This window comes from Natrix helvetica (genome assembly GCF_964273705.1).
Source record: "Natrix helvetica genome assembly, chromosome: 4".
NCBI classification, from domain to species: Eukaryota; Metazoa; Chordata; class Lepidosauria; order Squamata; family Natricidae; genus Natrix; species Natrix helvetica.
Genome location: NC_138550.1, coordinates 23,794,838 through 23,810,343, shown reverse-complemented (window position 1 = coordinate 23,810,343; position 15,506 = coordinate 23,794,838). Strand labels below are relative to the sequence as shown.

The 15,506-nt window shown below is 37.2% G+C and overlaps 1 protein-coding gene across 5 annotated transcripts in view; it reads right to left on the bottom strand.

The window, feature by feature from the left end:
* PAN3 (poly(A) specific ribonuclease subunit PAN3) overlaps nucleotides 1-15,506 on the bottom strand; it is a 72,246-nt gene that overhangs the window by 38,836 nt on the left and 17,904 nt on the right. For 4 of the 5 annotated variants that reach the window (XR_014175245.1, XM_081951410.1, XM_081951411.1 and 1 more), the window contains exons 3-5: nucleotides 11,627-11,693; nucleotides 9,818-9,888; nucleotides 2,773-2,934 (exon numbers count right to left, since the gene is read on the bottom strand). Coding sequence is in view for 4 of the 5 variants with exons in the window: in XM_081951410.1 (XP_081807536.1) it covers nucleotides 2,773-2,934; nucleotides 9,818-9,888; nucleotides 11,627-11,693 (300 nt within the window). In the remaining variant the exon portion in view is untranslated. The remainder of the gene's footprint in view (nucleotides 1-2,772; nucleotides 2,935-9,817; nucleotides 9,889-11,626; nucleotides 11,694-15,506) is intronic. The other variant, XM_081951412.1, reaches the window with a different exon arrangement.

Genomic DNA, 15,506 nt, shown 5'->3' with positions numbered 1-15,506 from the left:
TATACAGGATTGAGTGGAGGGGGGAAATGGGGGGGGGAGTCTTGAAGGATTTGGATTTTCTTTTATGCCCTTATGTGAACCGAAGCTAGATTTTTTTAAAAAAATGCAACTATTTTATATTGTTTATGCTATCATATTAAAATTATATTCAATAATTTCACAATTTCAGTTTGAACTATACCAAAATAACTCAATTGATCAATAATCTAATTCTTAATAATTAATACTAAAATAAGTATATGGGTTACCAATTGATTAATTCCTTTAGAAATTATTCTCTCTCTTTCAATTGTATTGACAGAAAGAGAAAATAACAATGTTTAAAAGAAAAAGACAGTGGGCTTTTTAAAATATTATTATTATTCCTCTGTTCCAGAAACCAAAGGCACTATTTTACCAAACCATTTAAGCATTTGTTAAGGGAATGATCAAGGGGTCACAACTGGATCTTTTCAAATAGTTTCATGTCCTCTAACAAGCATTTGTAGTGGATGGAATTTGTTGAAATTGTAACTTGAAACTCATAAAGGGTAGTTTCACATAAGAACAGCTATCCATTAGTGAGATCACCAAGTTACGTTGGACCAGTTACCTCCCTTCAATTTGATATACCTCACTGGGCTATTATGGATGGGAGCGTGTGCCACTCTGAGCTATATATATATAACTTTTTGAGTGTCTTTTGCAAAGGTGAGAAACAGAAATGTTAACATTTAATTTCTCTAAAACAAATACCGTAGATCAGAGTTTGGCTATTGTATTTTTCCACATTCTATTAAGCAATGAATGAAAGAATATTATTATACTGAAATACAGCACTGCAAGCCCGCATCCATGTATAAAAAAGATAACTTGATTGCCTGACAGGAAAAAAAAAGCATAACCTTCTGTGGGATAAATGTCTATGGAGATTCTCAATCATCCTAGTCATGATTGTCCCAAAGGTACTTTTTCCAAAAGGCAACTAAACGGTGCTCTGCCTGGCCAGAGGGGGGGATTGTCCAGGGGTCTTATTTTCGGGGGTGGGCTTATATTTTTGCCCACGCGAAAAATGTGGCAAGGCTTTAGTTTCAGGACAGGTCGTATTTTCAGGGAAACACGGTAGTACTTCTCCAGGCACAAAATGCATCCTTTTGCAATTGTAATTGCTACCTAAAATAATACTGCAAAAGTAATGCAGACTACCACCATTAAACTTATTTACATGCTAATTTTGTACAATAGTGTATTCATAGTTTGTTTTTTTACATTAGAGGCAAATTCATATTTTCTTTGTTCTGCTGCAAGAGCAAGACCACTGAGACTTATATATCACTTTACAGTGCTTTGCAGCCCTCTCTAAGCGTTTTACAGAGTCAGCATAATACCCCCAACAATCTGGCTCCTCATTTTATCCACCTCGGAAGGATGGAAGGCTGAGTCAACTTGAGCTGGTCAGAATCGAACTCCTGAAGTGAGCAGTGAGTTAGCCTGCAGTACTGCTTTCTAACCACTGCACCATCATAGTTCTTATGATTCTGATTCTGCAGCAACAAAATACCTATCTAAACCCTCATTTTTGCAATAACTTAATATCATCCAAAATGAAGAAGTTTAATAGGGAAGTAGAAAGATTGACAAGTTGAAATTAAAAAAAAAAACCCTCCACAATGATCTAGGAACAAAATGTAACAAATTGTAAGATCCAGAATAATTGACTGTAACAGGACTTTTTTACAATAACTTAATATCATTTAGATAAAGGTTTAAAATATACACGTTTACCTTTCACACAAGCACAGACAGGTCTATCAGACTTAATGTAAGATCTGTACTTCAATGCTACATTCTTTTCATGAATAAGACCACTGATGCTATGAGTTTCTTCCCTCAAACATGTCCTATTTTTTCCTTTTCTTGCATTAACTTACAAGTATGATATTATTATACTTTTTGTTGCTGTTACTATGATCTGGAAAGGCAGCTAAGAACAGAACATCTCAGAGTATTTTCCCCCTTTATTATCACTATTAATTAGTGCAGTAAAAGTTACTGAAAGCAAAGCAGACATGAAAAACCGACCAGCTCAGGAACTAAACTTTTTAGAGAAATCATACCAGTCCTGAATAGGTGATTTTTGCACATCCCTATAGATCTATTATACTAAGACAAAACTGAAACAGGATATTAAATTTGAAGAATGTTTGTTTCTCCATACTTGCGATTGTGATGAAAAATATATTGGCATTTTGCATGATTTCTCTTTTCTAAAGGCTTAATTTTAAAAAAAAGATTTTAGACTATTACTAACCATTGTATTAGTAGTTATGAAGTAGGTAATCTTTATAATTTACTGAGTTCTATTATAGTTTAGCTACTAATGATTGGAGACAGCAAAGAAACAAAGGGTGGCAATGAATATCCTATACCATGTTGCACCTACCAGGGATTCTGGCTTCTCCTCACTATAAGCCAGACAAAGACATCTAAAATAAACAGTATATTAACATTGTTTTATTAACATTCTTCCTAAATGATAGTTTTCAATATCATCTAATTTTTTAAAAATGGCATGTGACTACTACGAGTTTTTAAATTATATTATTCTTACCATTCAAATTAAGATATATTAGTTGAGACATTAAGAAACTCATTCTTAATGAGTATTTATTCGTTTTTCTGTGAAGGCTTTGATCAAATTTCAATCCCACTGCATGTACCTGATCTCAGCATCTTCCAAAAATAAAAGAGTACCCCAAATTAATTAAAGTGACTAGGAAAAAGTAATTTTACCTGTAAATTGTTTTCTGTGACTCTGTTCCACCAAATCATATTGATGGGTACTCCTGTTTTACACCTGTCAGCCAAGCAGCCAATAGTGTTCTTTGATTTCCGTGCCTTTGATCCCACCGGAACTATCCTCTCTTCCAGCATCCCCAGTCGATACTTTCTTGGCTATGAAAAAAAAGGAAAAAAACTAGGGCACTCCCAATATCCCTTAGATCTTTGGTTTGATTGGTGGAATAGGAAACAATTTGCAAGTAAAATTTCTAAGATGGTTTGCTTCCACATTAACTGCTATGACTTATAAAAGAAAGTTCACAGGGCAAGTATAAGCAAAAACTGAACAACCTTTAGCATAATCCAATATATATCTACTCAACGTAAGACGTATTGAATTCCAAGGAAATATATTCAGGATGTATCATTTGCAAAGAAGTAGAGCTTCCTTTTCATAATATTCTTACAAAATATCATTATTAGCAACCCTACATGCTTTGCTTTTCATATTCTTTTAACCAGGATGATTTTTTTAAACAATATGCAATCCTGAAAGTTCCAGAATTGAAAATAGGCATTCAAATAAAACATCTTTACATTCTGTAATGATTTAAAGACATTTGAAATTTGAAAGCCCACCGATAAACTTTTTTAAGTATAAAATTGTCCATTTTGCAAACATAGCTTTCAATCAATTCTAAAATTCACACAATATCTTATTGCATTGATTTCTGCCAGCAGATAACATTCTGGTAAGCAAACATTTGTAAATTTGGAATCATACTTTTAAATATGCATATGCAATATCAAATAATGCTTTAGTACTGAATTCTAATTTGCTCTACAAAAATAAAATATAAAAACTAATCTAAAAGTAAAGTGTCAATCAATAAAATCATCATACTTTTAAGAAAATTAGCCAGGATTAATAAAGCTTGAATTGTCAATTTCAACTGTAACGTTCAGTTAGCCAATTCCAATTCTAAGCCATATAAACATTATTTTACAAAAATGTAGGGACAATCCAACAAAAAGAATAAAGAGTAAAGTAATATATTTATAGCATACCTTTCTTTAGAACCAAATCTAGATGTTTGTGCAATAAAATGCAGGTCTTCTGTCGAGTAATGCTAAGGCTTACACAGCATATAGTAACATAAAAGTAACTGAAGATTAAACCATGGAGAGACTATTCTAAATGAAAAGAAATTGCAAAATGGCATAATACAAAGGGCTGGATGTAATTTCTTGGTACCTCCTTAATCTTAATTCTGGCTCTCTATAATGTAATAGCAGAAATTGCTAGAACATATTGCTATAATAGAAATCAAAAGAAGTAAACTAAAATCAATCATATGTAGAAATACTAGAGAGAAGGACAGATACAAAGATTCCACCGCAACTAATGAAATTAAAAAAAAAATGGTTTATTAGTTTATTGCATTAGTTTGAGAAGAGATTCAGGTGCACTCCCTTCTTAACAGACAAGTGTGAGTTCTCAAACAATTCCATTGCACGAGTAGACTCGATTACCGAGGAGCTAATGACTTGATTTCGCAGAAGCTAAATCCTTGGTACTAGGAAAGATAACTTGAATTTTAAAAAGATAAATAAATTGTGAACTTTAAACTGTCTATATTACCCATCCATATAATACCCACAAACATTTATGGCACCAGAGAAATTACATTTTCATCTAAACAAGGACACAGGTGCTTTTTGATCATTCCTTGCTCATTGATGTAACTTCATAGTGACTACTCATATTTGAAATACAGACAAGCCCCAAATAAATGATGCTTCTTTTTCTTTTAAGATTCTTCTGGATAACAAAAACACTGGGAGTACCTTCAGTTTATCCACTTCTTTATCCACTCAGTAAAGCTGTATACATACATCATATGGTTATTTAGAAAAAATAAATATTTTGGTGTTCAAATTCATTTACGCATAAAGCAAAGGGATTAAAGCCCAAAGATTTTTCCTCTAAAAACCCTTCCCCCATTATTGTATATCCGTCCATGTATATGCACACAGACTCATATACACAATATGCGTCCAAACATATTAATGCATAATGCAGTATATCAAATCCTATATGTATTTATTAAATTTGTCTCTGTACTGTACTCTGATTGTAACAAAATGGATACCATGGTTTTCATGAATCCAAATGTACAATTTTTTACCAGCTAATACTTGGAAAATAGGCCAGGGATGCATGAATAATTCATGATAAAAAATAAAAGTGGAAAATTTCCAGTTCTCAAAATAAAGAATGGCAAAATACAAAGCATCTTTCTATTTTGTATCCCATAACAGTTCATGTTTTATGATTTAAGTAATGATAATTATTTACTTACATCACCTCCAGACATTATATATGGCAAAATGTAGTCTTATATTAAAAACTATAAATATATTAAAGAGTACTTAGCAATATTATACTAATCTTCTTACAGAAATTAAGCATGTTGTGTCATTCTAGGCACACAAGTTAGTGTAATTCTTACATCACAGACTCCAATTTAGAATATTAGTAAGAATTTCAGAGAATATATCACCATATTATTTACTGATATTGACTTCTTACTCAACATCTGATAGTGAGCAGCAAGCGTTTTGGGAAAAAACACCTAACAAAGATTAAAACACCTTATATTAGAGCAGCACTTATTCTCACATTATCATTAGCTTATATTTAAGACTTGTCAAGTAAATATATAATAACTTCAATTGAAAGAAAAGTGTTTTAATCTGGCTGTTCATTAAAATGGGTATAAGTTGCTCCTAACTTAAAGAATATAAATAAAAAATTACCATATTATACGATATAAAATTTCACTTTGTTTTATTAATTTGTGAGTGCGTGAATAAGGTTCAAGTATGCTACTTTGGATTATGTGTAAAATTCAATTGAACTGCAACCATTTATATCACAATGCATAACAACGATAGCATCTGATTTAAAGGATATGTGTTTTAAGTTAAGCTTTTCTATATGTAGAAGTTGAAAACTGTATTCATATTAAATTTGTAGATTCAATTTTACTTGTGAAAATATCTGCCTATGTTAAAGAAAACAAAAAAATGTTCTTCAAGATTAGTTTTACTTAAAATATATTTTCAATCAGGCAGTCCTGAATTAAATTTCATTTTATATTATAAAGACAAGCATGGTTTAAAATCCTATTTTATAACTGACTGTCGAAACTATGTTTTTTCTAAAGCTACAAAATGAGGGAGGTATAAAAATATAATCTTCCGATTTATTTTCCCTTTCCTTTCAAAATTATATTCTCAACCACTCATTCATCAATTTAAAAAGTAAGGTGTACCTTGAACAAGCAATTCCATATAGGAAAAAGAACATAATTCAGTGACATAAATAGCTGTTCTTCACTTTTTCAAATCTGTAGTGTTTTTATTAAAAAAAGAACACAATCCATCAGAACAAGCTAATATGAAAGAGTAGGCTGCTTATTATTAAGGTTTGAGAAAATTCTATTAGTAACTGTTGAATTACGTTTGTCTCTGCACAGCAGAAGCATTTGCCTAAATTATAACTGAAGGTTCAGACTGAACTAGAAATTCAATTTCTGTTAGAATTCAGTAATCCAACTGACGTCCAGATTTATCCATATTTTAATCATTTGCCAGATTACAGATATGATAAAGTTGCAAATGGACAAGACACACTGATATTATATTTAAATATAATAAACACTGAAAAAGTTTACAGAACAATTTTGAAAATAAATTTTGTAGAATAGCAGAATGCTTGTAGTTAAGCATGCTTTTTTAAAAGAGATTTGAAAATTCATCAATATGGATTCTGTGCTAGTGTAGACATGTGTCTATTACAATTAACTTTTATAATAGTATTTCCTTCCCTTATAATATAGGCGCTAAAGGGTATGTTGCTTATTTTTGCTGGCTCTAAAAAATGATATCTAAATTATGGAAGGGGAGTAATAAAACAGAGATAGGGAAAGAGGCAAAATGAAATTTTGGATGATCTGAACATGAAATCCTCATATTGCTGAGTTTTGGGATTTGGAAAAGTGACTGGATAAGAACAAACAACAAAGATGAACCATGATTAGCCTTGTCAGCAGAATGTTAAGAAGACGTAATAGCACTGTGCTTGTTTTGGCCATTATTGTGTTAATTAATGAAACTGGAGAAATACACACAGTGTGGATCCTATCCAAAGAAGCACACACATTCTGAAATCAGGATGTAGATGGGATTTGTTGAGTCTGTGAGTAGAAAAGACTAATATTGAGGATTTGAATATCATTATCATTGTGAAGTGGAAATACTCTTAAAAAGTCCCTTAATATAGCATCCTAACACTTAAGATCATTTATAACCATGCACTACACTGAAGATGTAAAACTGCTATTATGACCTTTGGCAAGCAGATATTTTTTTTTATTTAGCCATTCATTATTTTCATCTGCTGTAAACGAGATAGAAGTACTGTTCATTCTCCTGAATCTTCAATTCTCAACTTATTACAAGGCTTGAGGACTGTTTGTTCCAAGAGGCAAAAATATTCTTTAGAAGGATCAAAAGCACGCTTATCTGTTTAGAGAGAGCAGCGCCAATTGTAAGTATTAAAACAGAAGATCCTACATCTGTTGACCTGATTGCTTGACTTCCAAACCTAACACTACATCTGCTCTAGATAAAAAAAATATTCCCTGATGTCTGGCCCCATCCCTCTTAACTTTTATAAGGCGCTAAAACCTATTTTATTTTAGAAGGCATTTAACCCATAGTAAAGACACGAAAGTAGATATTTAATTTATGACTATATAAACATTTTAATAGTACATTCTATTCTTGTATACCAAGCAGAGTTTTTGTAGATTGGAATACAATATAAATGCTTTTTTAAAAAAATATGACAGAAAATGCAAAGATCTACAAGCCCTGGTACTAAAAGTCAAAGAACCCAAAAATGGCATTAAAATTAAACACAAATTAATGATAGCAAAGTATACAATCAGCCTTAGAATTGACAATGAAGAAACTGAAGCAGTGGGTAGCTTCAGCAGTGGATATAAACAGCAAAAGAACAAGCAGTCAGGAAATATATGCCACAGTCTAGTACTTGGTAGAGCAACCCTAAAAACCTTGAAAAAAATATTCAAGTGCCATTATTATGTCTATATCTACAAAGATCAGAATCGTAGAAGCCATGCTATTCCCTGTAGCACTCTGTGAAAGCAAAAATCAGGTTTCAAAGAAGCAAGATAGGAAAAATATTGCTGACTTTGAACTTTAATATTGAAGAAAAGGAGGACTAGGAATGATATGCTAGCAATCTTCCAATATTTAAGGGGCTGCCACAAAGAAGAGGGGGTCAACCTATTTTACAAAGCACTTGAAGGCAGGATAAGAGGTAGCAGATGGAAATGTTTCAAGGACAGATCCAATCAAGTACTAAGGAGAAATTTCCTGTCAGTGAAAATAATTACTAGGTGGAATAGTTGCCTCCAAAGGCCGTGGGTGCTCCAACACTAGAGGTTTTAAAGAAGAGATTAGACAGCCATTTGTCTGGAATGATATAGGGACACTTGCTTGAGCAAGTAGCTGGACTAGAAAACCTCCAAGGTCCATTCCAACTCTATTATTCTGAATACCAGAATAATGGATAATGAAAAAAACAATCCAATGGAAACAAATCAACCCAACATTCTGACTTGAAGCACAAATAACCAGGCTCAAATTATCCTGCTTTGACACATTGTGTTAAGACTCAAGTCTCTGGGAAAAAAACTTAATACTGGGAAAGATAGGAGAAAAGGAGGATCACCAGGAGTAAGTTGGGTGAACTCAGTTCAATGAATGCACTGTTGGGATACTTGAAAGAACAGCTTAGGAATTGATTGTCATGGAGAATAAATTGTCATGGTGAACTAGTTTGGTCTAACAGTTAAGGTACCCAAGCTAGAAACCAGAAGAGTGTGAGTTCTAGTCCCACCTTACACATGAAAAGCCAATTGGGTGATTTTGGGCCAGTCAGCCCAACTTACTTTCCAAAGTTGTTGTGGGGAAAATAGGAGATGCGTATTAGGAATATTTATCAACTTAGGTTATTTATTTATAAAAATAATAAAGGTGGAATAAAAAAAATCAATGGAGTCGCTGGAGATTGAAAGCTATTTGACAGCACATAATTGATTTTTTTTTTAAAAAGTAAATAATGATAGTAATCACTCTGGGAAAACACGTTAGAGAGATTTTGTCCCAAGTAATGTTCTAAAAATTCAATAATTTAGATAGCTGGAAGAATATCCAGGGATATTTATCTTCCTAATAATTCTGATAAAGATAATGAAAGAGATAACCTAATGGGGTGCCAAACCAAGGTTTCTTAAGATAGCAGCTCTAGCTCATGCTCTTGAGCAGGTGAATATGCTCTTGCCCAATCTGATATAAATCAGCATTGTTGGCATTGTCCTGTCTGCTGTTTGCAGAGAAGAAGCACCATACAGAGAAAGGCTTACATCTAGACAACCCTCTCTCTATGACCTACAACCAGCTCATCAGAGATGAGGAAAAGCTTCCTTGGGTCGATGGAAAACTTGGAAAGCAGAGTGGACAATGGAAAACTACAAAGAACCAACACTGGATAGGACCAACAGAGGAGCTGGCATCTTGTCTGGAGAAAGCTGGGAAGTATGGAAATTGCTGAATAGACTGCAGATGAGTACAACAAGATCCAGACACACTCTGAATAAGTTTGCTTTAGATTAAAAAGTAACAATTTCTTAACTGAAATACTTGTTTAACACTAGCCACCGATAATATTACAGTATTAAAATTCATACTGAATGTTTACAAGAGATGGTACGTAAATAAGTGAAGGAAACTTGTTTGGGTCATTATTAAATAAGTAAATAATTGTATTACAATATAAAGTTCACAAATGTGCTTAATATGCTACTATTAATAATAATTAATAATTAATATTTAAACACTATTCATATACATATTTTTTCATTATTTGGATACAGAAATTATAATGTTTGGTGATACTTACTTTTCTTCTTTGAGATAAGCTGAGGGCAGCAAAATCATTAAACAAGGATGAACTAGGTGAAGTAAGAGGATCTGCAAAGCAAATTTTATAAAGTACAAAATAAATTTATTTCAATAGTAAAATTTTGCCAAAAGAACTAAATAAACTTCAAACAGCACGTTTATTCATTTAGGCCTCCGCACTCCCAGCTTTTGGTCTCTCCACATCGTTTTTTTGGGGCGGTGATTGGCAGCGATGTGCTTTGGCGATCCCCACAGCCTTGAATGAGTCTCAAACGTAGCATTCGGAGGCTGAAAATGAGAGGCATAGAGACCAAAATGGCAACCTGGAACAGCTGCTGCCTTATCTGACCGGTTCTGTATTCACTGGAGTGCCCTGTGACAATCAACTGTGTTTTTGAAGCTGTGTATCAGCCTCAATGAGGTTCACTCACAATTAGCGAGGCATGCGTGCTTGCATACAACCAGTGAACCTGTTGCTAAAGTTCACCTCTGGGAACAGCTGATTGGGAGTATTCTGGGAGGCCAATCCACCCACCAATCAGCTGCTCCTGCCGAATCAGGCTAATGTGCTGAAGCTCACCAGACTGTTTGCTAAGGATGGTTGCCAGATGAATACCAATGGATGCTGGTAGGCAGAGGCAGAATTATTTTTCTTATTTCCCCCAAAACTAAAGTGCATCTTATACTCTGGAGCATCTTATACTAAAGATTGCATGTAAAATATTATATGAATAATAGCCTCTTAGATTATAGTCAAGGAATTGTAAATAAAATGGAAAATTGATGAAAATGTTCAATTATTCTTCTAAAAAATTATTTTTTAAAAAATCAGAAATATTGCTCAGTCTTTGGTAGTTTATTTGGCTGATAGCTTTTAGCATAGTTTCTGAGGAACTAGAGCAATTTAGACCTTAATTCAACTCCTGTTATTAGCTATGTTTATCATAGTTGACTGCTTTGAAGGATTTTAGATAAAACTAATTAAAGGTAAAGGTTCCCCTCGCGGATATGTGCTAGTTGTTCCCGACTCTAGGGGGTGGTGCTCATCTCCATTTCAAAGCCAAACACCCAGCGCTATCCAAAGACATCTCTGTGGTCATGTGGCATGATTAAATGCCGAAGGCACACAGAACGCTGTTACCTTCCCACCAAAGGTGGTCCCTATTTTTCTACTTGTGTTTTTACATGCTTTCGAACTGCTAGGTTGGCAGAAGCTGGGAGAAGTAACGGGAGCTTATGAAGCAATAGGGATTCGAAATGCCAAACTGCTGACCTTTCTGATCGACAAGCTCAGCATCTTAGTCACTGAGCCATCGCGTCCCTCTTAAAACTAATTATAACCACAATATAGCTCTTTATAATGTACAGAAGATAAGGTATGTTCATGACACAAAGCTTCCCTTCTAAATTATTTAAATCACCAAAATACAATTATGTAAATTAAGAACATTTAATTATATATCCCTTAAATGTACACAGCATCATTTTAATAATGTAGATATAGCAATTTCCCTAACCAAATCCATATTCTCGGGTGCAATAAAAGTTGCAATGAATCCCAGTTGATGTTTTCATCTAAAATATTTCATCTTTCATCCCAAAATCTTAAAATACTTAATCTGCTGATATAAATTGCAGACCAGCAATGTAAAAAAAACAAAATTCAGAACACCAGTTCAAATTAATCCTAAAACAGTTTGTAATAAACGGTTTGAAATTATGTATGTATTATTTAAATAATGAGGTTCTAAACCATATGTATTTTTTTCTATAAAATAGCTTCAACGTAATTTTACAGCTTTCTTACCGTGGCCTGCATATGGCTTGGCACTGTCATTAAGAAGGCTAGGTGAACTGCTGCTATTTGTCATCCTCTGCAGAAAATGAAAAATAGAATTGTATAGTGAATTAAGGTATTAAGACTACATGCCTCCAGATGTCTATAACTCAAAATGGATTAACATGGATTAACGCTTATAGAATCAGAGTCAGAAGGGATCTTAGAAGTCATCTAGTACAAAATCTGCCAATATCTGACAGTTAATCATCCAGCCTCTGATTGAAAACCTCTTGTGAAGAACTCACTATTTCATGCAGTGGCTTTTCTACTTTCTGACAGAGCATACAGTCAGAAAGTACTTCCTGTCTCTGTTGTGGCCCGTCAGCCACCAGCCCCTCCAGCAGCCAAATCAGATGAGGAGGCAGTGTGTGAGTCAGGGCCAGCATCAACACAACCTGAGAGCACCGTGGGGAAAGAGGAAATGGAGATGTCAGAGATAGACAGAGGCGGAGCCTGGACAGTCAATCATCCCTCAGATGGAAAGTCAACAGCCCCCATGTCTGGATGTGGCTGATGAGGAAGAGGAGGAACAGCTGGGTACATTGCCTGACAAGCGGATGAGCAGAAAGCAGAGGAGAGGAGAGCAGTGGAAATCTATCAGCCGATCCTTGGAACAGAAGAGCCATCACTGCTAGTGAAGCCCCACCCTAGCTCTGGGGATAAAAGGCAGGGGGCGGAGATGAATAGGTGTGGCAGACAACTATTCATCTCTCTGCCAGACAGACTTGTTAACCTGCTGAGAGAGAGTGGGGGGAGGCTCCTAATAAGAGAATCATTGATTTAACTACAGACAGTTTGTTGTGTTTGGGAGCTGGGTCCGAACAGTCTCACTCAAACCTACTTTGTTGTGGTTTTAATCCCAGGAGAAACATCATTAATTCACTTTACAACTTCAGAGTCTCTGAATCCCTGCACTTTCCTGAACTTTTTCACCTGGGAAAAAGTTCTTGGAGGTAAACTATTCCAAATTGGAAAGCAATAACAGAGCCTTTGCCTAACTGATCATCCACCTTCTCTGCTATAACCTCTGATGGGCAAATTTTAGCTAAGAATATATGGTCTTGAAGACATACAAGCCCTAAGCATTCGAATGTACCCGGGAGCAAATTGACAATCAATGTAGCTCCCACAACATAAGTCTTGACCTATCTCATCCCTGATCATTTTGCATCAATTGAACTCCTGAATCATGTTCAGAAGTTTCTCAAGAGAAAGTAAATTAAACAAGTTAAACTGTGAAGTCATAAAGACATGAGTGATTCAGGCTGATGCCTCCCATAACCAAAGAGTTTTTTTAAACAATACACGAAATAAGTGATTACATTTTAAAAAAAATTCAATGTTGCCTGTTCTTGTCCCTGTAAGATGACCTGTCTTGGGCACGATCCTGAGATTGAGAGCATGACTGGTTAAATCCCCCAGAGGAGGCGGGGGGGGGGGGTCTGTGTTCCGAAAGGGCTGCCTACGAAAGGACTGACCCTTGTGGTCTGACTTTTTGGTAACCGCTGGCAGGATTTTACGTTTATCCTTGGATTCAATGAAGACCAAATCCAAGGCCTCCTCAAAAAGTTTCCTCCCTTAAAGGGAGGGAAGCAAGCTTCCACTTCGCCTTCATGTCCACCTGCCAGTGACGAAGCCACAGCAGACGGCGTGAGATGACATTGGAGGCGAGGGCTCTGGAGGAAAATTTTGTGGCATTAAGCGAGACGTCGGCAGAGTATTTGACAGCCGCTATGATTTTATTCACATCCTGGCACGCTCTAGTGTCCCCCACCGGCAGGCTGGACAGCAGTTTGCGGAGCCAAAACAGTGCTGCCCTGCTAAAGTGAGAAGAGGAAGAAGATGCTCTCATGGCCTATGCAGTGGCCAGGTGAGTTTTATGAGAGGCCTTCTCTGCCCTCTTGTCCTCAGCCTTTAAGCCTTCCAGGAGGTTGGCTGGAAGCATTGAATTGGAAGTTAGCGCTACAATGGGATCATCTACCTGAGGAAGCTTTAAGAGATCCTCAAGGCTACTCTCCATGATATACAGCTTCTTATCTACCCCACTGGGACTAGCCATCGAACCCAGTTGGGCCTATTGGCGCTGGATAACATCCAGGAACAGCTGGGGGGCTGGGACCAGATCCTAAGGAGGAGTGGTCTCCTTGAAGAGCCCCGCACCAGGATCCTGGGGCCCAATGGTATCTTTATTGCCCTGATCAGTGGGACACTTGCCTGCCTGAGCTGGTAGAACCATTTGGGGGGCGGAAGCCCTGGCCTTGGTAAGGATAGCTCTAAACATTAAGGGCTTGAATAAGCCCGAGAAGGCCGGCGTATCGGGGAGAGGATTTTCGTCTTCTGATAGATCAGGAGCGTCCTGCTCGCCTTCCTCCGCCTTGGACACCTCACTAACTCCCGAAGGGGTCGGAGAGGAGATTCTGGCCGATGGGTTCTTAGTCCCAGCAGTGCGAGCCCTGCTTGAGTTGTTGGCCTGTCTACGTAAGTTGATCCCTAACTCTTGGATGTCTTCCGCAATCCCCTGGGCAATCGCATGTGTGACTACTTCTTGCATTTCCATGGACAGCTGAGGCCCTTGGTCTTCAGGAGGGCACAAGGCCCTGGGTCCGGCCTCAGGTGGAGGCAAGGATTCCTCCTCAATAATAGAGCAGGCCTCATTCATGGACTCCTCAGCTAGAAATGGACAGGGACAACCGGGAGAGGCCCTAGAGGGATGGGTGAAAAACCAAAGTCCTCTTCCCCTGCCAGGGATGGGGATCTATCCCGCTGGGGAGTGGGAAGGAAAGGACCTGCAATCTCCTCCATGGGTGGAGAGGGATCCCTTGCAGGTCTCTGGGCCGATTGAGTCCTTTGGAATTGCTTTTCAAGGGCCCTTTGGCATCTCTCAACCATCTTCTCTGCAGCCTTGGATGCCTTCCTGGGTTTGGGCTGCTTCCCCTTGGATGGGCCCCCGGCCCCCTCACCTTTAGCAGCAGGGTTGAGCCTGCTGCGCTTACCGGTGGTAGGTCCCGCCTGGGAATTAGATTCAGCACCCATGGTGTTAGCCATAATATCAGGCACTGAGGAAGAACTGGCTTACTGAGCCAAAGAAACGAGGCTTTAGGACAGAAGATGGGAACTGAATGTCCTCAGAAACAGTCAATGTCCCAAGTGTTGAAGAAAAGGCGCTGGTCAGAATGTGTCCAGGGTGCTCGCAGATCCACGCTAAATACCAGGGGTTGGCCAAGCAATAGCCAAAATCCCTGCAGCCACCCAGTTGGAAGTCCTGGGGAGGCGGAGGCCTCTCTGGAGACCCGGAGTGAGGCCAAATAATTAGAACTGTGGCTGCGGTTTTGGGAGGACTAAGGATAGCGCATGTAACATCTTTGCTGTTTGAGCTGCATTGGGTGTCCAGTTTGCTAATTCTAGATGTTAGTTATTAGCTTTAAAGGCCTAAATGGCATGGGGGCCAGGTTACCTGAGGAACTGTCTTACTCCCCTAACACTTCAACCCATCCCATCCAGTCAGGCACGGAATGTATGTTAAGGACCTGATTAGTTAAAAAACTGGCAGAATTCTTGAGAAAGAGAGTCTTCTCTGCCGCTTACCCCGCCCTATGAAATGTCTTCCCCCACAGGTAAGACAGGACCCTATTCTCCTGGCTAGAATGTGAAGACCTGGCTCTGCCAATTTGTGTGGGGCTTGGGGAAGAGCACAAAAACACCCTGAAAGCAATCCTGCTACCATTTAGTTTTTAATTTATTTTATCTATGTTTTTACTTGGTTCCCATTTTACTGTACTTGGTGCCCATTGTGTTTTTATGGGGTTTTTTTTAAATCTGCAAACCACCCAGAGTCACTCAGGCAGTG